Source organism: Sinohyriopsis cumingii, unplaced genomic scaffold (assembly GCF_028554795.1).
Source record: "Sinohyriopsis cumingii isolate HCF-2022 unplaced genomic scaffold, ASM2855479v2 utg000036l, whole genome shotgun sequence".
NCBI lineage: Eukaryota > Metazoa > Mollusca > Bivalvia > Unionida > Unionidae > Sinohyriopsis > Sinohyriopsis cumingii.
The window spans coordinates 468,025-488,525 of NW_028315863.1; the positions used below are offsets into that span (position 1 = coordinate 468,025).

A 20,501-nucleotide genomic window follows, 5' to 3' on the forward strand; every position below is an offset into this window, starting at 1 on the left:
TGAAACAGTATTGAGTACTCCTGCGTCAAGCCTGTACAAATACTAAAATTGCATCAGTAGAAATATTTCTATATTTTTTAAAATTAAAATTTACATCTAGGATAAGCTATTTTAAGATATCTTTAACTAAACTTTTAATTTTGATTATTAAACAGTTATGGACCACCAATCCCGTAAATACTCTATTATTTCTTCACCCATTTCTACACCGATTCCCAGTTCTTCTGTACAATGAGTACCGTGTGTCCTTAAGGTGTAATTATCAGTGTGTTCAGAAATAAGCTACAAAATTAGCCGTGACTGGTGCAATATGTAAGAGTTGTACTTCCTGTTAGGATTTTATTTTATTTTTTAAAAATGAGACTCCTGGTAACATGTGAAATTATGATAATTTATATCTAGATTATGTGTTGCATTTTTATGATTAAAAAAAAATAATTGTAGTACACATAACTGAAAATGCTTCAGCTGTGACTAGATAACACTTACCCCTGTCTAGTTTCAGCAGAGTTATCTCTCTTAATTGCAATTGGGTGCCTAGTTTTGTCCCTGTCAAATTGTCAATCTAACATTTTTCTCTATGACAGCATGCTGAGGTGGGATAGAAAGTATACTTATTTCACAAAACATTAGCATTGAAGTCTATGGAGAAACAATTGGTACCGAAATACCTGCTGTGATAATTGGAACATTGGTCAGTTACTTCCCCCTGATGTTATAAGGTGGCGCTTTAGTCAGGTAAGCCCCTTCAATTCCGGTTTACTTCGTCTATGCTCAGGTCTCACTGGACAGTTTATCTGGTGAATTTTCATCCGACGGTCACCAATTACAGAAAAATGAGAATAATTTTACACTGAAGATACAAATAAAAACAAACTAATGATTTTTGTAGAAAGCATACATGTGAGATTTTGACTGCAGTAATCAGGTTAATTCCTGATGCAAATGGTGGTTTTTATACTGAACCAACACTGCCACCAACCCCTAAATTTTACATTCATTTTTGACAAGAAATAGCTATTTTTGAATATTTTTCTGTGACAAGGCAGCTAAAAGAATCAGTATGTGCCTTATGCATGAATAAAATTCACTAGTACTATAACAAATTAGCATACTTTTCATCACCCCTCAACCATCTACATTTTTAGATATTTACCTCTGTAGCAGACACACATAAATACGTAAGCCTAGGCGACAGCTCATTTGCAGCCCAAGTTACGCATTTGATCTCCAATGCAAATCTGTGACGGGCAGTCACCAACAAGCCAACCTATTTCCAAGCTTAACTCAAAGTAAATCTGAACCACATTATAGATTTAGCTTATGTGTGAATTTATAAATGCTAGGTTTGTGATAATTAGGTTCATGCCTTCTACCTTAAAAATTAGGCGGGTGTCAAAATACGAAACTCTCCAGTGAGACCTCAACCCATACTCGTGACTTTCTGAAAAATGCTTGTCGTGCCTCAGTGAAAAAGCCTATTACCTATACTATTCACATTTCTGTTAAGATGGTTGTCAAATACATCAGTCGCACAATGAACGTGTGTTCGTTATGGTGAGTACGTTGTGACTTTTGGTATTCATACCTAGGTACGTTTTGACTCTGTCGAGTTAATTTAGACTTGGGTATGTATTGAGTGTAATTCTCTGGCCGGAGTCGGCATTCATGTGTTGGAAAACTTTACTAAGTGCTTTCTTTACTCTCATTAGTCATATAATGACCATGTGTAAACCTCTTCCGTTTCAGGTCAAATCTCCACAGTCCAGGATGCAACGAATCTGAATTCATTAATCAGAAAGACTATTGCTGATGGAAAAAAACCAAACAACATCAACAACAACAAAAATAAAAACAGAAACAAAAAACAGAACAACAAACAGCAAACACTCAATTGTGACATTCGCAATTAAAGGTACTCCAAGAGTTTCGACATGAAGGAGAACATGCAGTTATACGTAGCTGAAAAGACATTGATATCTGAAGTTTCTGATTAAATCATGTATGGCTTGAAAGAGCACGAGAGATTAGATGGAAATGAAAAGCCATTCAAGTGTGAAGTTTGTGACACCGTTCAGCCACAGGTCCACGGTGATTTTCCTTATGAGGGTACATACTGGAGTGAAACCATTCAAATGTGAAGTATGTACTAACATGTTTTGAAGGAGGTCAGACTTGAATGCCCACGTGATGATGCATATTGGAGAAAACAACATTCATTTGTGAAGTTTGTGATAAACTGTTTCGAGATAATGCCATAGTGAAGAAGCACATGAGAATACACTGCAGAGGAAAACCATTCAAGTGTGAAGTATGTACTAACCTGTTTTGTAGGAGTTCAGACTTGAATGCCCACATGATGATACATATTGGAGAAAACAACATTCATTTGTGAAGTTTATGATAAACTGTTTAGAGATAATGCCGTAGTGACGAAGTACACAAGAATACATTGTGGAGGAAAACCATTCAAATGTGAGGTTAGTGATAACATGCTTAGTGAAAGTGATGAGTTTTGGGTGAACTTGAAGAAACATACAGGAGAAACAACATTCAGTTGTGAAGTTTGCAATGAATTGTTTAGTAGGCATTTAAAGTTGAAAGAATGCACGAGGTTACATACTGGAGAAAAGCCATTCAAATGTGAAGTTTGCTATGAAATCTGCATCAATTGTTCAAAGATGAAAGAGCACTGGAGTGTACATACTGGAGACAAAATATTCTTCCAGTGTGAAGTTTATGACAAACTGTTTAACCACCGTTTTAGCATCAATGCTCATAAGAGGTTATATACTAAAGAAAAGCATTCAAGTGTGAAATTTACAATAAAATATTCAGCGAGGTGACAACATGAATAGGCACATTCAGATACTTACTAGAGAAAAATCATTTAAGTGTAAAGTTTGTAAAATAATGTTTAGCCAGAGTACTAGTGTCACCAGACATATGAAAATGTAGAAAGGAGAAAAAACATTTATATGCAGTGTTTGTGATTCAGTGATCATTTGAAGAAGACCAAAATGACACATCATGAAAGCAGACAAGCATGCATATGATACAATTGTGATAAAATGTTTGGGCAGTGTCCTCGCATGGTCCACATGAAACTCTGACACAGCATGGGTGAATAAAAGTTTCCCCTCACCTCATCCGATGAATAAGTTGATCTTTTGAGCACTTATTTAGTAAGTGTAGCCAGTCTTAGAAAGTGTATCTGAATGCACCCAGGAGTAAGTCTTTAGTTTTTGAAATTCACTTGGGAATATGGCTTCAGTAGAAATTATGCCTGTATGAAAATAATTACTAGAACTACAAAGAGACACTGTACAATATCTAGCTTTATATGCCTATTTTAATCATTACTTCATGTCTGTAGTCCACCTCGACTTCAAATTATCAGAAAAGAAACAATTAATGTTAGTAAGTATTATTATTATTATAATACATAAAATATATATATATATATATATATATATATATATATATATATATATATATATATATATATATATATATTATATGCAAAATCCGACCTTTGGTTGAGATGCAAGCAACCTTAGGGCTACTGCTGTCGCCGAAAGGATGTATCTTCTGTCGCCCAAAAGGCAAACAATATTTCGTACAGTTTCCGTGAACTTAAAAGTGTATCAGTTTTTCCAGAATTATGTATGAGATATAGTGGAACCTGTCTTGAAAGACCACCCCTTCTGGCAAAACATAATGGTCTCTCATGACAGGTGGTCTCTCATAACAGGTTATAGCACTATATAATCTCAAAATCTGTACATGGAGAACCTGGTCTCTCAAGACAGGCGGACTCTCATAGCACTGGTCTCTCAAGACAGGTCTTACTGTAGTAATAAGGTTAAACCTTGTTTTACAGTTTTGATATATATATGTTGTGCAACCTTTTGGCGACATCATGTATACTTTTAATATCTCTGTTGATAGGATATAGGTTTACATTACTTAAGTATATTTTAAAATGACTTTTTATTGTCACCTTTTTTATGGATCGATTTGTTATCATAAAGAATGTTATTGTGATAACCCCAAATATTAGTGAAGTTCAGACCCAATTCTAAGCCTTACTCTTGGTTAAGCATCCTAGTATGATGCACACCATGCGCGTGCTTATAGTCAGCTTCTGGACATACTGTGCTGAAATACAGCAGCAACTGACATTGTAGGAAGAGTTTTCACAAGCATGGGAATGTTGGGGTGTCTCTTTAGTCTTGATCCAATCAGGGTCAGTATCATTGTGTCTCTAGTTTCAATCGTGGTTAAACTAGTGTCAGTAGTGCATACTCTAGATTAAAAGATTAGTTGTTTTTATCTAATCTACATTTAATGGGTGCGGTAGGTAGTGTTGTAAGTAGTTCCAATTGTCGGAAAAAATGTGAGTATAAATGTAGCAGAAAATTGGGTAATATTTTGGGGCATTTTAGACCTACATGTAAGACCTTGACGCTGATATTTATGTTGTGGGCATCAAGGTCTTACAGTCTAACTAACTGCACTGTGTAGCGTGTTTTGATATCGACTTACAGCTTTATGAAAGTAAAATTTTCAGGAATATTTCACACAATTGACAACTAAAAAAACGACACTTTTCTACAAAGTTAAGTCATAATGTTTTAGTCAGACTACATTTACTCTGATGTCTTTTCTCTAATAAATTTAAATTCTCACAGAAGAAATGGACCTGTTTTCAAGTTTCGTTGGCCTACATTTCAGTTGGCTGTAAGCAATGAAAGACAGGAATGCCAAAAATCAGGATAAGTGGAAATATTACTCTTTTACGAAACAAATTAAAATATATTATGCCTATTGGAAATGTAAGCAACGGTTTGTTTTGTTCAAGAAACATATCCCCAACAAGTACCTACTTGAACATCAGCATACTTTGACTACAGTCACATTGTAACAAATTCAAATATATGTAAACAGAACGTGAAAATGCGTCCATTTGCTAGTGTCATTTTCATTCCGTCAGGATAAAGACAGCACAGTAAGTATATTAATTACAAATAAATTGTCGGCTAATGTGGTTATGTGAGAAAGCTTGCCAGTAGCTTCTCGTGGGTCAGTGGTTCTTCCCGGGTTTTTTTTGCGGGTTCTTCCTCCACCATTAATACTGGCCGCCATGCATAGCCTATCGTGTGCTGAAATATTTTGTTAAACCCCAAAACAACAACAACAACACCTAAATTGGTGGAAGAGTGTCGATATAGGCTGCCAAGTATGTGAGATGTTCCTGAAACTTTGATTACTCACTCCAATGTCGAAATTGGAACACGCTATACAAGGCCATTATTTGGATAGTAAGACATAGCACTAAAACAAAAACAACATGTGCTATGTCTTACATTGAAGGAATATCAGGCATTTCTGTGCACCTAAGGTTTCCATCACCAGTATTGAAGCAAAACTAATACCAAATTTGACCGATTAATGAAAATAAAATACTGCAATGCTTACCATTTGAAAAGAGGCAGTTGACACCAGAATATTCTGTTCAAAATAATATTAATTTTGGACACACTGGATTTGGATTTTTTTTAACATAGCTTTAACAATTTTTCAGTCATATCGCTACAATGTCTGCAGTGTGGCCGGTTTTAGTGATGTCTAGCACTGGTGTATCATGCTGCAGACATGTGGCATTATGTCCCACCCAGTCACATTATACTGACACCGGGCCGACCAGTCCTAACATTAACCTCTTAATGCTGAGCACCAAATGAGGCAGCTGTTTTTGTAAGTCTTTGGAATGACTTGGCCAGGGATCAAACCCACGACCTCCCGCATCCGAGGCGGATGCTCTAACCACTAGGCCACCGGATCGGTTGGACACACTGGATACCACTCCCATGTTTTCTTGACTCACAATATGTCAGCCTATTCTGCCCATAGCTTTGAAAAGATGTGAAATACATTACTTTGGGCTGTGTCTGTCAGCATTTCAGTCAAGAAATTGGTCAGGTTCAAAGCAGGTTTTACAAACTTCAACGTAACAATGCCAATAATTGGCTAGAGATATATGGCATACTAAATTGATCATGTACAAAAATTATTAAAGTTCAGCATTTTATTTAAAAAAATAAGCTATTTTGCTGAAGAGGACCAACAATGAATAGGATGTAATATGTGTCATTGAATAGGATGTAATGTCAGTGAATAGGATGTAATGTGTGTTAGTGAATAGGATGTAATGTGTTTCAGTGAATAGGATGTAATGTGTTTCAGTTAATAGGATGTAATGTGTTTCAGTGACTAGGATGTAATGTGTGTCAGTGAATAGGATGTAATGTGTGTCAGTGAATAGAATGTAATGTGTTTCAGTGAATAGGATGTAATGGGTATCAGTGAATAGGATGTAATGTGTGTCAGTGAATAGGATGTAATGTGTTTCAGTGAATAGAATGTAATGTGTGTCAGTGAATAGGATGTAATGTGTTTCAGTGAATAGAATGTAATGTGCTTATACTTCTTGATTATGGAAAATAAATTTACTAAAGAATTTAGAAACAGACTATATGCTGAGTAATTACTTGAGAATCACGTTCTAGCAGCAAGTTGACATGTTGTATAGCAGAGGATAAAACTATGTGGGACAACTTGCAAGATGGGAAACTTGTATTAAAATGCAGTATTGTTTTAAGGTATACATTTCCATCTTTTATATAATGTATTTATTTTCTGATTCTAAAAGGTACATAGTAAATAGGAATTTATGGGTTACAAGTTCAAAACAGTCATGGAGTGAGTCTTCATGTTGACATTTAGAAATCACATTTTCATATGCAGTTAGGGTAGAAATGTGGGATATTTATGTACACTTTATAAATATCACTTCCTTAATAAAAGGACAATCGTTCTTTCTTGATATTCGGACAAAAACAACACGTGATCCAATGTTTTCAGGAATCGTTCAGAATTACCTGTTGAGAAATGGATAGCAAGCAGGTGGACAAATCATCACAAAGCAAAGTGCAAGAAGACATTGATGGACCTGTACAGGATGTAGGTCTGATACCTAGTCAAGACCCAGTTTGTGGGGAAATGCACTTTCAAGATCTGATGGAATGTCAAGGTAAATGTATGAACAATCAAACATTGATCAAGTTTTTCATAGAAACTGCACAATTATCTCCATTTTTTTCAGTGATATTAGTTGAAGCATGCAATGTAAAATATTTTCTTCAGTCTATTCCACAAGTATAATTATAGGTCCAAGACTCGGCTGGCGTGGGTACATGGGAAAGCGTGCCAGTATCTTCTCGTGGGTCGGTGGTTCTTCCCTGGGTTTTCCAGGGTTCTTCCTCCATCGGTTAAACTGGCCGCAATGTATAGCCTATCTTGTGCTGAAATATGGGGTTAAACCCTATAACAACAACATTGAAAGTGAATGTAGATTTAATGCAATCTGAAAAATTAAGATCCCTTCATTTCCACAAGTGGTTACAAATCAGTTTGACAGGAAGAGCTTTTGATCTGTTTCTTTTAATTTTATGGTTGAGGTGTTTTATGCTTCTTATATGTTTATTTCATGAATGCATTTAAATCAATTTTGATAAATATAAATCACCTAGGATTCTTTTAAACAGTTTTGACACATTTGTATTCATTGTGACTAGATAATTAAATAGTACTTGTTTAATTTTGGAGCAAAAGATGCTTTATGTTGTCTGTTGTTTTCTTTTTCAGTTTTTACCATCAGGTATATTGTGATGCATGCTGGTTGATAGCATGTTGGTGAGTGCTTAACACCATCTGTTCTGCTTGACAGCTTAGCTAAACCAAAATTGCATGCATTTTTCTTATTCCCCAGCACAAGTTGTATTGTTGCACATTGATCGAATGGTTTTTCCTGAAACCCCTACTTCAAATTTCCATATTTTAGTGTTTAGTGCCCCCTCCCCATCCTTGTATAACTTTTTTGTGGGGCATAGCCCTAGGTTTGTACTGCTTTCATTGATTCTATATTTGCACATGTAAATGTTTAAAAAAAAAACAACTATATGTATGATCTGTACACAATATGTATGATCAGTACATTATATGTATGATCTGTACATGTTTTTGCAATCACATTCATTCTACAAGTCTTCTTAATGAGTATTTTGAAACTTTCGGGTTTGCTTGTAATGTTTGTTGCAGAAAGTTTAAAAGGGAAGGTGGTCACACTGTACATATGCAGTCACACTTCTTAGTTAAAGGTAAAAATGATATCAGGAGATGGATACCAAACTGCCAGTTAGTTGTATTGAGTATATCTCATTCACTTTGTATCCAGTATACATGTATATTGTGACCATTTTTCTTTGAGTTGGTTTGATTTCATTGATGAATCACAACATTCACTCAGGTGATAGTGTATCATATAATTGTCTTTGCTTTTTAGATATAGGTCAAATGAAACATTGCCTAAATGATATAAACTGAACAATTAAGCATTTTAACGAGTTAACTACATTTTTCATTTAATTCAAAGAATTTTGGTATACTGTTTTCTAGCAATTACGAATCTGTGTAATCATTTCAAATAATACCTTGTGTAAGTTTTGATTGATTCTGATAAATATTTGCCCAACGTGTATTTTATATATTTGTTACACTTACCCCATGTTTATGTTCAATCATTAAATTAAAAACTTAAAAATAAGGCTCAGTATATTTTCAAATGATAGAGTTGATTATTTAATCTGAAGCTTGATCCTCTGTTTCTTATTTTAGTACAAGTTTGTATGACCCTGCTTAACTAATATGAGAATCAGGCTAGATATTTAATCCATATCAGGTTTTAACTCATATATTTTCATTAGATTAAAAGAAATGTGAAAGTATCTTTTCTTGCATTAAACGTTTTTTCATGCACATTACTCAGATTATTGTGACATTCTGATTTGCATATATGAGCATGTACATACTAGCACTGAAGTTGCATTTCGGGATGAAGTTGTATTGCATAAAAAAACTAACACAGACTTATTAAGAGTTATTAATAACTGTTGAAAATTTGCCCATTTGTGTCGTCAGATGTTACATTCAGGGCTTAGCTTGAAATTTTCCTGTTATCTGGCCAAAAATGACATTACAATAGCCAGTCGTCAGTTGACAAGAAAATCTCCAGCTGAGCCAAGATAAATTTTATGATTTACCAGCCAGATGCAGTATACTATAAAACCATTTTAAAACTCTTGAAATCGGACAAGTTGGATCAAACAAACTTGCATTTGCTTTTAAGATAGGATTATCTTGCAGATCAAAAGTTCCAGAAGCCCTCACGTAAATGCCTGTTTTGTACAACAGTACAGACGCAATTGACCAGGCAAATTGCCAGCAGGCACTTAGATGTTGCAGAAGTTGCAGAGGCCATAAAACTTGAGAAGTCTTCTCGTGAAAGGAAAAATGCCTTTGACAAGTTTAGGAAAGAAGGCATTCTCAAAAGAAACCAACAGGAGCAGAGCAAAGAAAAGCCAGTTTTTGAATCAGAAAGAAAAGGCTCAAAAGATCTTGTGTGTTGCTCAAAATGCAAAGTATTTTATGCAAGATGATTTTATTAACGGCACAAAGAAGCATGTATTAAAGATGGAGCATGTAGACCAGGATCTATTCCCCTCAATGTACTCAGGTCAGGTCAGCAAACAGACAAGTTTACAACAGAGGTACTTGGCTACTTTCAACAGGATGAAACTGGCAAACTATGAGTGATCCTAAAATCATTTTGATAGGAAAAAAGCTCTTCCAAAAGAATATAAGAAAAGTGGAAAAAAACAGCGGAAACCAGGAAATCAGTAATGAGTGATATGAGACTTTTGGCAAAATTATTTCTTTCTTTTAAGGAAAATTCAGTTGGTCTTATGTCAACAAAGGACATGTTTGATAGGAGAAATTTCACTGTATTAGAATCAAAAAGCAATTGAAATAGTAACTGTGGATGACAGCAAATTGAAGCATGGTACCAAAAATGCACTGTATTATCTTTTGAAGAACTCAGGAAGAATTTTAATGGGTAATGCTATTGCTGAAGATGAAAAGGCAGAGGAGTTTGAAAGGTTTATTCATTTACTTGAAATGAATCAGAATTTGATATTTGGTGACACAGCTTATGCAATAAATCAAAGCAGGCAGGCGAAACTTAGAATGCCAGAACAACAAGCAGATGGGGAAGAGATGCAAAAGGTGAGGCAACATACTATGAGAATTATTTAAGAACTGACATCAGACTTTGAAGTTATTGCACCCAAAGATTTTTTATCGCTCAGGGATGCAGTATGTGCCAGGCTGACACTTTTTAATGCTAGAAGGGGTGGTGATCCATGTAGATTCAGAATGAACAATGCTGATGATGCAATGCAGAAAAGATGGATAGATTCTTCTTGTTTAGAAAAAATGGAGCCTTTTGAAAAAAGATCTATTTAAAGAAATGTTTGTAGCATATCAGCCAGGTAAGGGAAATCACCTTGTTCCAGTGTTAATACCCACAGACTGTATCAAGGGGTTCATACCCACAGATTGTATCAAGGGCTTAATACCCACAGACTGTATAAAGGGGCTTAATATACTTAGAGATCCAGCCAAATGTAAGGAAGTTGAGTGTTGGAATCCATTGTATATGTATTTCCATATAAACAAGGCTCCACCTTTCACATGCAGGGTTGGGATGCCATTAGAAGTATCTTTGATGGGGCAGCCATAGACCACCCAGAATTGTTAACAGCTTTAAGGCAGCGGCACAGGATCAGTACACTTTATGCAGCACTTAAAGTGCCAACCCATGAGAGAGACTTTTTTTTATAAACATATGGGTCACAGCAAAGGTGTAAACGAGGGTGTATACCAATACCCACTTCCCTGCAGGAGGTTACAAATGTTCGTAAACATCTTCTCCATATTGATAAAGGTAAGTGAACATATAAATTACAGCTTGTTTTAAAGTTCTTGCCAAAATCTATAGACAACTTGATGATTCCGTAAAAAAGGAGCATAACACGTATTATCTAAAAAGTTTACGTCATTGAAAATGCCATCATTAAAGGACATGGTGTAACAATTGAAACAGATTTTATTAGTGGACCTGTTTATAGTGGAAAGGACAGTATAGAGATAATATACCCATGAGTAGTTAAACTATTTCAGAAACATTATAATGACATGTTTCTAGTTTATATTGGAAAACTTCAATTTATGTTCCTGCAATTATATTCTTGCAAACATTCTTTTATAAAATAATTTTCAAACACTTATTAATTGTAATAAATTTTATTATTGATTTTTTTTGGGTGAAAATGGTTAATTCTAAGTATTTTTTTCTTTTATGGAAAGCTAATACACAGTGCTGAAAATAATCATCTTGGCATATCGAACTCTATCAATAAAATGATCAGCTGTTGTGACACCAACTAATCACAACTTATTACTTGTCTTTAATGTGCAAACTACAATCAGATTACATTAGCACTATAAATGTCATTATCTAAATAACTTTTACTAATTATACTTACAAATGATAATACCTATAATACAGGCATACATAACACTCCATTTTCAGCAAGATTGTAAAATTAATAATAGAGTAGGCAGAATACCAAACCTAATGAATTAACAGGTAATTTAAATGTAGAGTGTAGTGTTCATTTCTATTCTGAAACAATTCAGCATTGAAGGATTTTGCACTTTAAGGGTTAAAATAAATTTTATAAATAAGAACAAGAAAGGAAATTTAGAGAGAAAGTTATTTTGGTGAAAAGAAGGGACATCCCTCGTTCAGATCAAATCCTGTTAACATCTTTTTCACTTTGCTTCTTAACCATTTGAGGAATCTGCATGGAAATTAATTTCCTCTTGTATCATAATGATACCGTGTCTTTTAAAAGAATGGGCTTTGACTGGCATTTTCAAAGTTATTCACACACAAAAATAGAATTGATTTATAATCTCTGCTCACTTATAAGGGACAGTTGATATCTTCTGATCTGTCTGAAGTATATTGGTATATATCTATATTATAATAAGACTTGCCGTGACTTGTGCGGAGAATGTTTTTATTACCTTCTGTTGGGAGGATATTCCTGAAACACTTATTTACCAACTTCTCAAATTATTTTTTTTTGAACCTTCCCTGTTTTAAAATCCTTGTTTACCTATAATCCTGCTCTGTTTTGTTCTCAGTATTTTCAGCTGGTGATAACCTCATGTGCAGATCCTGCCAGTGATCCGGTGCTGCAACCTAACCCAGATGATTCTAATATAAAATTGGACCAAACTGGCTCTTCAGCAATGACAGGTGGATTGTTTCACTAAATCACAAATAATTGCAGGCCTTTATGCTAATTTACACTTTGGGTGTCAGAATTGATATACAGCCATTGGTTCTTTTGATGGAACCAAATGAACGACAAATTAAAATGATTTTCATATGTAAGGTGTAATTTTCCCTCTCATTTTCAAAATTTACTTACAAAAATAACTTAAAAAAAAATGCTGGGCTAACCTGCTCTATTGATCACTTCCATAAAGGGTCCTATTGGATCATAAATTAGTGCATGTTTAGCTATATATTAGTGGCAAATTCATAAAGACCAGTGTCTGCTGGTCCATTGGGTGACCTTGATAATCAGGTTTGACTTTGTATGTTTTAAGACAGAATTTTAAATATTACTAATATTGTCTAACCCTGTCAGAGACCAAATGAGGTAATCATTTGACTTTTGAGGCTTGTAAAACCTCATTTTCTATAAATAATTGACAATACATGACATTTTTTTGCTCCTTTTATAGGAATGAAGAATTAAAGATGGACCATTGAAGACACATATGTGATCAGAAAAAATTTCAGGCAATGAATATGTCAACCACAAGGAAATATTTTGCCAAGTAAGTTCTGTTGTTTTTATATATATTAGAGTTACAATTTGCATAAAATCGGTTTTGTTTTATCATCAATTACTATTAATAGTTGCAGACTTTTCATTTATTATATGTATATTCTTAGTGACATTTTATTTGTCACATTCAAACCAGTGATTAAAATTGGGAACAAAAAGATGTCACTATATTCTCTAAGCTATGAGAAATTCACTTAATATACGAAAGCTGAAAGAAAATATTGGTTTGGATGTGTGAGTTTAGGTTATACATGGTGGCTGGTATATTTTGTGGCAAAAGACCTTTGTAAGAACCACTGATGCCAGGGAGTTACTGGCATCCTTTGAAATGCACCCACGTTAGCCAAGCTGAAACTTATACTGACAATGAGGTGAGATGAAAGTGATATGTAACAACAAGCATTTAAGACAACAAGCATTTAAGACCACTTATTATTATTTGGTGCACCAAGAATGAATGAAAAGAGCAGAATACTATTGCTATCTAATTGATTGTGCACAATGTTCAAAATTCAGTCTGGAACACTGTATCCCTTAAAAATCCATAGGCTAGAAATTGGTAGGCTCTTGTTTTATCTCCAAACTTACTTAAGTCATATGGCCACCACAACTTCAATGAGTAGGTTATGTGAAAAGTATGCTGTCTGACATCTTAGATTTTATGTACACTTCCCAGTCTCTACATACACAACCGGGGCCCCGAGTAGCCGAGTGGTCTAAGGCGCTCTCCGTTACGGATCACTGCCATCTCACCTCTGTCTGCGTGGGTTCGAGTCTCGGAGTCGGCTAATGTGGATATGTGAGAAAGCTTGCCAGTAGCTTCTCGTGGGTTGGTGGTTCTTTCCGGGCTTTTCTGGGTTCTTCCTCCACCATTAATACCGGCCGCCATGTATAGCCTATCGTGTGCTGAGAAATGGTGTTAAACCATACAACAACAACTACAACATACACAACCCATGGTGTATCTTTAGATAATACTCAGTTGCCTTGGCAATACATAATAAACATGTTACTGTGCTATGACTGCAAAACTACGTGTGTTTCTCTGTAAGGACTAGAATCATCTTACAATTTTCGGGAGATAATCTGTTTTCTGTCTGATTATTTCTCTCAAGTCCACTAAATATTTTTTGTTTGTCAAGTCAGTGAAGTCAGTTTGTTTAATGTTTACAGGTTATCTTATAAGCATTTTTCTCCAGCAGTTAGCATCCCAAAGTTTCCTTGCTTATTATATCAGTAGTGTAGACAGTGAATTGTAGGATTTAGTGTCAACACTTCCTATTTGTATCAACAACCTTACTTAAGTCAGCACAGTGTCTTTCACATGGTGTTAGCTCTAATGAAAGCTTAATCATTCACTTTCTGCAGTATTTAGCAGACATATATATATATATATATATATATATATATATATATATATATATATATATATCAATAACATGCATATAGCAAATGCCTCTTCAATAAGTATTTACCATTCAATTAATAGTGGGGGATTGGTTTTAATATTTTTTTAAACCAAGATATTTTATTTTACTTTACATCAAGATAATACATTTTTAAAATAATGGACATAATATGGTGTTAATTGGCTTTAAATCAGAGTAAGATATTTTTTCCAGCTCTGTGACAGGTGGGTATGTAAGAAAAGAAACATAATGGCCCCAGAAAATTGTTGGTCACAAATATTATTTTGTTATACCATTGTACATGTAATGATATGTTCAAAAATACCACAGTATACCAAAGAATAACATTTTGTATAGTAACAACTCTACCAGGTATACAAACTGGTGTATATTTTAATGCTAGTTGTAAAGAATGATAAAGTAACTGGATTTTTTTTCTTGCCCATTATATAGTCAGATGACCAATACAAATTTGTTTATCTATTGTCTATCTCATTTGCTAAAGTAAAAGCTAATAATGAAAATTTTAATTATTTTTCAGGGAAGAAAGAATTTACAACCTTCTTGACCTGCGATGTTCATTTCATCAGTTACGGACGAAAATAATGAATGAACAGAACCGGGGGCAAAATCATTCCAAGAAAAGATGGGAAGTGTTTGAAGAAAACTAAAGCACACCATGTCCTGTTAACTTTCTGCAACAGGTTATGTTTGGACTTTTGAAAGTGGGCTTTAGCTTTTCTTGTCTGTTCATCAATCATATACACTTTTGTTAGGTCTACTGGCCATAGACCACAAGATCTTGTGGGTAGTCTGTTGTTGTTCATCATATGTCATCTATCTGTCCATTTGCTCATTCTAAACTATCTGGAGAATTGTATTGAAAGTTTGCACACAAATTCATCCCCTGGTTAGTTGGTCCTATATTAAAATTGTGCTGTTCAGACATCTAATGTTCAGACATCTAATATGGCTACCGTACTGGCTATCTTACAAATCTTGTTATTGTTACTCCTCCTGATTGGATGGTTGTATTAACATGGGTTTTTAACTGAAAAGCTTATGATGTCTAAACGATCATAAATAAAAGTGGTACCGATCTGACATCTGGAATGGCTGAGATGGTGGCCATCTTGAATTTTTTTATATCACTGCTCCTTCATGGATGGTCATATCAGCATGGGGTTTCATAAAGAGAATTATTATAATGCTTAGTTCACGCTAAATGAAAATGGTGCTGATCAGATTTCCAGCATAGAAGACACTGCAACCGTCTTGAAAATCGTGTTATATTTTCCACTTGATGGTTATTTATCTGCATGTTTTCACTAAAAGACATTTAATGATGTCACATTGGTTGTAAATGAAAAAGGTGCCAATCTGATGCCCAGTATGGCTGCTATTGCAGCCATCTTATAAACCTAGTTATCATTGCTCCTACATGGATGATACATCATCATGAGGCTTTCAATGAAAGACCTTTTATGCTGTTTGGTTGGTCCTGATTGATAATGGTACCAACCTGATGTCCAATATTGCTACCTTGGCAGATATGGTGAAAATCTTTTCAATACTCATCCCAAATGGATATCTATATGAAAGTGCAGTTTTCACAAAAAGATTTCTTAAAGACATCCTTTTTGGTGTTAAATGGTGCCAGTCTGATATCCAATATGACCACCACTACAGCCATCTTTAAAATCATGTTAGTGTTAATTCTCATGAATGGAAAGTCATATCTTGAAAATATTGTTATCTCTGTTCATCTGTGGAAGTGCGCAGTTGAGGAGGTGGAAAACAACCAATTCTGGAATTCTGTTCCCAGATTTTCCTGTGACCTTAATTGACTTTCTTTGCACCTTAAACAGATTTCTTAGGAAGCATGCTTCAAGAGAAAACTGATCCTATCACGTAGAAAATACATCCAGTTTTGTCTCAGTCTGGTGGTATTTCAATTTCAAGCTCTACCGAATGGCCTCACCACATAGTTTTACCAGGGTAATAAGGGTGATAGTAACCTACTTGAGTTCTTTATGAATCTTCATCCTCCAATATTTCAACAGCTGGTTGATGCACAACATTCTCTCTTCTGAAGGATTTGTCCCCCTTTTTAAATCTGGCCTGACAATAACACATGGAGCTGGAAATATTTAGGTTTGGACTTGTCCCCGAAGGGAAAGCAATGCCACAGCAGCAGTTAAGCATTGACTGGAAACTTGAGGGTCAGAAGAAAAAAATCTTTATCGACACAAAGCTACAATATTAAAGATGAGGATCATAAGGAAAAATGTGCTCATCCAAAGATACATATCAAGCCTTGATTTTAGAAAAAGATTTACCATGCATGAGATATTTTCACAGATTGTGTAAGGGCAGGAGTGAGCAAACAAATGATGTCATTACCAGTTATGGTAATTGTGTGAGATACCAACTTTGGTAATGAGGATGTTCTTTCATGAATTACGTTAATTCTGATAGTTTACACAAGTGATGATAACAATTAAAATGTTTTTCGTTGTGTCATGGGGATTATGTTTTGAAAGTAATGATCACAAAGAAGCAACTGAGTTATTGAACAAAAGCCCATTTCACATAAAAGTGATTTATGATTCGATGGCTGGTATGTGTATGTTGACACACTCATCAGATGGTAAAACGTACTAATTGAACATTTATTTTTCTCATAATAAGATGTATTTATACAAATGTATAGTGCACCAGAATAAATTGTTTACTACATGTATATACTATGTCATTCTTATGGAAAAATACTTAACTGTTTCAAGAAAAAAAAAAAGGAATTTGGATATATTTCTCAGGTAATATGTTCTAAACATTCCAGTCCATGTGAAACATTATAAACAAGTCAAGCTTTGCTGGATATAAACGCGTTTGAAAAGTCAGATCCTGTGATGCGTTTTATTTCATAAGTGTCTTTGCTTAGTATTTAATTTATTGTGCAAAATTCATATTTAGTCATGTAATCTTTAAATGAAAAATTGTTTGCATTGCAAATAACCAAAATAAAATCCGACAACTTGTATATTTTTCAGTCAAAATTATAGGATGTTGCTAAACTTTATTTCTTGCTTTGGCCTTATTAGGCTATGTATATAGAATTTTTTGTAATTACACCAGAGCTTAAAAACCTGCAAAACTGTGTTCATTATATATGTTTTCTTTATTTCCCGTGGTAATCACAACTGCAGGAATAGTAATTGTTGCAAGTGTAGGATTTGTAATGTTTACATTTCAGCACTTTTATGTTCAGTCAGCTACCTTTAATTTGAATCTGAATGTGTCTTATTACCATATGTTCCCTAATGTATGCCCCACTTCTAATTAATGCCCCCTCCCCTTTTTTAAAAACAGAATACTTAAAAGATGTGTGTTAGACCAGTACTTCTCGATACTCTTCTGATTAAGTCCTTGACTAAACAAAATGAAGTGTAAGCTCAGTTGATTACACTGTTGCAATGCATATATCGATGTATACGTTAATAAAGTCATTGACAGACATGTAGTGTTCAAAATGATGCTATAGCTGAGTGGCATGTTCAGAGACTTACCAGTAATGCAACCACCTGCTGAGTGGGAACATGTGGATCAGCTGATCATTCTGGCTGTGCTGATGACAGAATTTAGTGGCAGAAAGATGTAGTCAGTATTAGAGTGAATTAAAAGAAAAACTTTAGTTTTCATTATTGTGCTCTAATAAATGTTCCCCCCCCCCCACCAGTTTGGAGAATGTAACACACCCATGGCCTTTAATTAGGGAAAATATAGTATTCTAAGTTTGGTACCAATGTGCTGGTGAGGGGTGGTTCTAAGACATATAGCTTAGTCCCAGTGTAAAGATTGAATGGTTTATTTAAAATTTCTCTTACCTACGAATTATATTTACCAGTACTAGCTAGTTGGAATTGTCATTCCTAAAATAGTGATTTATTCATGAGTTGTTATTGTTATTCCTTCTGAATGGAAAGCTCTGTTGATATGATTATTTCAGCAGAATTCTGCGTAGGCTATTCCACTTTAACATACATATTTCCAGAGAAAGCAGTTTATTAAAAATATAGCCCAGGTTAATCTAATTATTCAGAATTCATATGGAAACAATGCAAAATTAGAAATTGCATATATGGGTGACTGCTCCATCTTGACTGTTTTTCCTGGGTCCAAAGTGTGTTTTACAGCCACCACAGCAGACATATTGGAAATCTTATCAAAGCTGCTCGTGAATGGCAAGAAGGTTTTTAAGTTTATTCAAAAGACACCAGTCCACCACAAAATATGGCTGCTATAACTAATTCAACTTGTAATAACATCTTTCAAAATAACTCTGAGTAAAACTTGACTAATGTGACAAAACATGTCACACATTGAAAGTATTTTGTATTTTTCCTGTACATTGTCGCCTTTCCACCATCAAATATGGATAGTGTTACTAAAATTTGTTCCTAAAACGTTTAAAGAACATTTACACAACTTATCTGAGCAGATTACAGAATCTGGCCAACTTTTACTCTAGCATATGTGCCTTTTTAATTCAGGACAAATAATGTTTGTGTGCAATAAAATATAGATAAAAATAAAACAAACGTTCAACCAAAATTATTATATATACCCTGATATATTGACTAATTGTTTTTGCATTTGACTATTAAAACATGTCATATACATGAATAACAGTGTTTCCCTTTACCCTCATTTGCGCTTCAGATACCCCCAAATTTTTTATTTGACCCCCAGCTTTGATACCAAAGGTTGTTATTTACCCAGTCTGACCCCCAGTTTTGACACCAATCAGGTTTTTGACTCTCAGTCTTATACCCCTAGGGGATACACTGAGTAATCTCTGATTCGTGACCGCTCTGGTGGCCTAGTGGTTAGAGCGTCTGCCTCGGATGCGGGAGGTTGCGGGTTCGAACCCCGGCCGAGTCATACCAAAGACTTACAAAAATGGTACAAACAGTTGCCTTGCAAGTGCTCAGCATTAAGAGGTTAGTGTTAGGACTGGTCGGCCTGGTGTCATGATAATGTGACTGGGTGGGACATCATGCTACATGTCTGCGGCATGATGGCCTAGGGCTAGACATCACTATAAACTGTCACACAGCAGACATCATAGCGATATGACTGAAATATTGTTAAAGCTATGTTAAAAATCTAAATCACACGCACACAATCTCCAATTCACTTGATCTTCTTGGTTTTTTAATATTTGATAACGTTTTTTTAATTATTATTTACACACTACAGTTTTTTAAAACTTTTTAAATGTTTTTTTGGCTTGAGATATCAGCATAATAGCGAACAAAATTGACTGACTTTTTTAATGAAACTAAACTGATTAGCTTCTATTTATTTATGAATGCTTAAGTAGATATTTGTGAACATTTTTCAAATAAATGATAAAAGTTATTTTGCACCGTTAACTTTATAAAGATGGTATATTCTTAGTACCAACAAAAAGATTGTCTTTTTTCAATCTCATTATACTTGAAAAAAGCCATAGTTTCATCATAACAATAAATTGTGCATGCCATAAGATATTTGTTTGTCATGATTTCTAGTCACATCCCAACCCCTTACACTTTATTATCTTTCACTTTTAATGAAGATTTTATATGGTCAGAAAGTCAAAATCATAAACACGCTCTAAAAGAAAATATGCACTATATGTGTTTGGCAATTTTAGTAAAAACATTTATCCAAGAAGGGCAATTTTAACTTTCCACCGTTCCAAAGCTACAGTAACATTTTAAATGGATAAAATATTAAAATCCAAATTATATAACAGAGATTTAAGGAGTTTCAGATTGAATATTAAAAGTTAAATTGTGCATGGTATGGTCACGTTTGACTTGGTTATTAAAGGAAACTGAACTCAATTTCATAGGTCACCTAAAGGAATATTTGAACTCATGAAAATATAGGAAAATATATTGTACCAATCTACTGAGCAGTTTTAATTCTATGGCTGGTAAACTTCAAATAACCACAAGAAATGTCTTTGGAATGAACGTTAATAGGCTCTCCATGCCTAAACTATTTTAATACAGGCAATGGATTCTTTGGGTGGTTTCCTTAATAGGCTTTCCATGCCTAAACTAGCTTTATACAGGCAATGAATTCTTTGGGTGGTTTCCTTAATAGGCTCTCCATGCCTAAACTAGCTTTATACAGGCAATGGATT

The 20,501-nt window shown here is 34.5% G+C and overlaps 1 protein-coding gene and 1 long non-coding RNA gene across 3 annotated transcripts in view; both read left to right on the plus strand.

The window, feature by feature from the left end:
* Window positions 1-9,771, plus strand: part of LOC149775006 (uncharacterized) — a 30,177-nt gene extending 20,406 nt beyond the window's left edge. The window contains exons 2-5 of one of the 2 annotated variants that reach the window (XR_016416655.1): window positions 1,750-3,230; window positions 6,928-7,096; window positions 7,711-7,758; window positions 9,268-9,771. This is a non-coding gene — a long non-coding RNA (uncharacterized LOC149775006). Of the gene's footprint in view, window positions 1-1,749; window positions 3,231-6,811; window positions 7,097-7,710; window positions 7,759-9,267 lie in introns of those variants that run through there. The other variant, XR_016416656.1, reaches the window with a different exon arrangement.
* LOC149775007 (uncharacterized) lies at window positions 9,415-19,843 on the plus strand. Its single transcript, XM_089944543.1, has 6 exons — window positions 9,415-9,642; window positions 9,771-9,921; window positions 10,220-10,909; window positions 12,178-12,292; window positions 12,787-12,882; window positions 14,844-19,843. Exons 1-3 carry the CDS (start codon window positions 9,415-9,417, stop codon window positions 10,426-10,428), a joined length of 588 nt encoding a protein of 195 aa, XP_089800669.1. The 3' UTR covers window positions 10,429-10,909; window positions 12,178-12,292; window positions 12,787-12,882; window positions 14,844-19,843.
* Window positions 19,844-20,501: the final 658 nt, after the last annotated feature.

Bases quoted from the DNA above. Each gene is read 5' to 3' on its own strand.
- LOC149775007 (XM_089944543.1), top strand. From the start codon at position 9,415: ATGCCTTTGACAAGTTTAGGAAAGAAGGCATTCTCAAAAGAAACCAAC. The intron at 9,643-9,770 runs GTCAGCAAACAG...ATATAAGAAAAG, and splicing joins CCTCAATGTACTCAGGTCAG to TGGAAAAAAACAGCGGAAAC. The intron at 9,922-10,219 runs GCAATTGAAATA...GAATTATTTAAG, and splicing joins CACTGTATTAGAATCAAAAA to AACTGACATCAGACTTTGAA.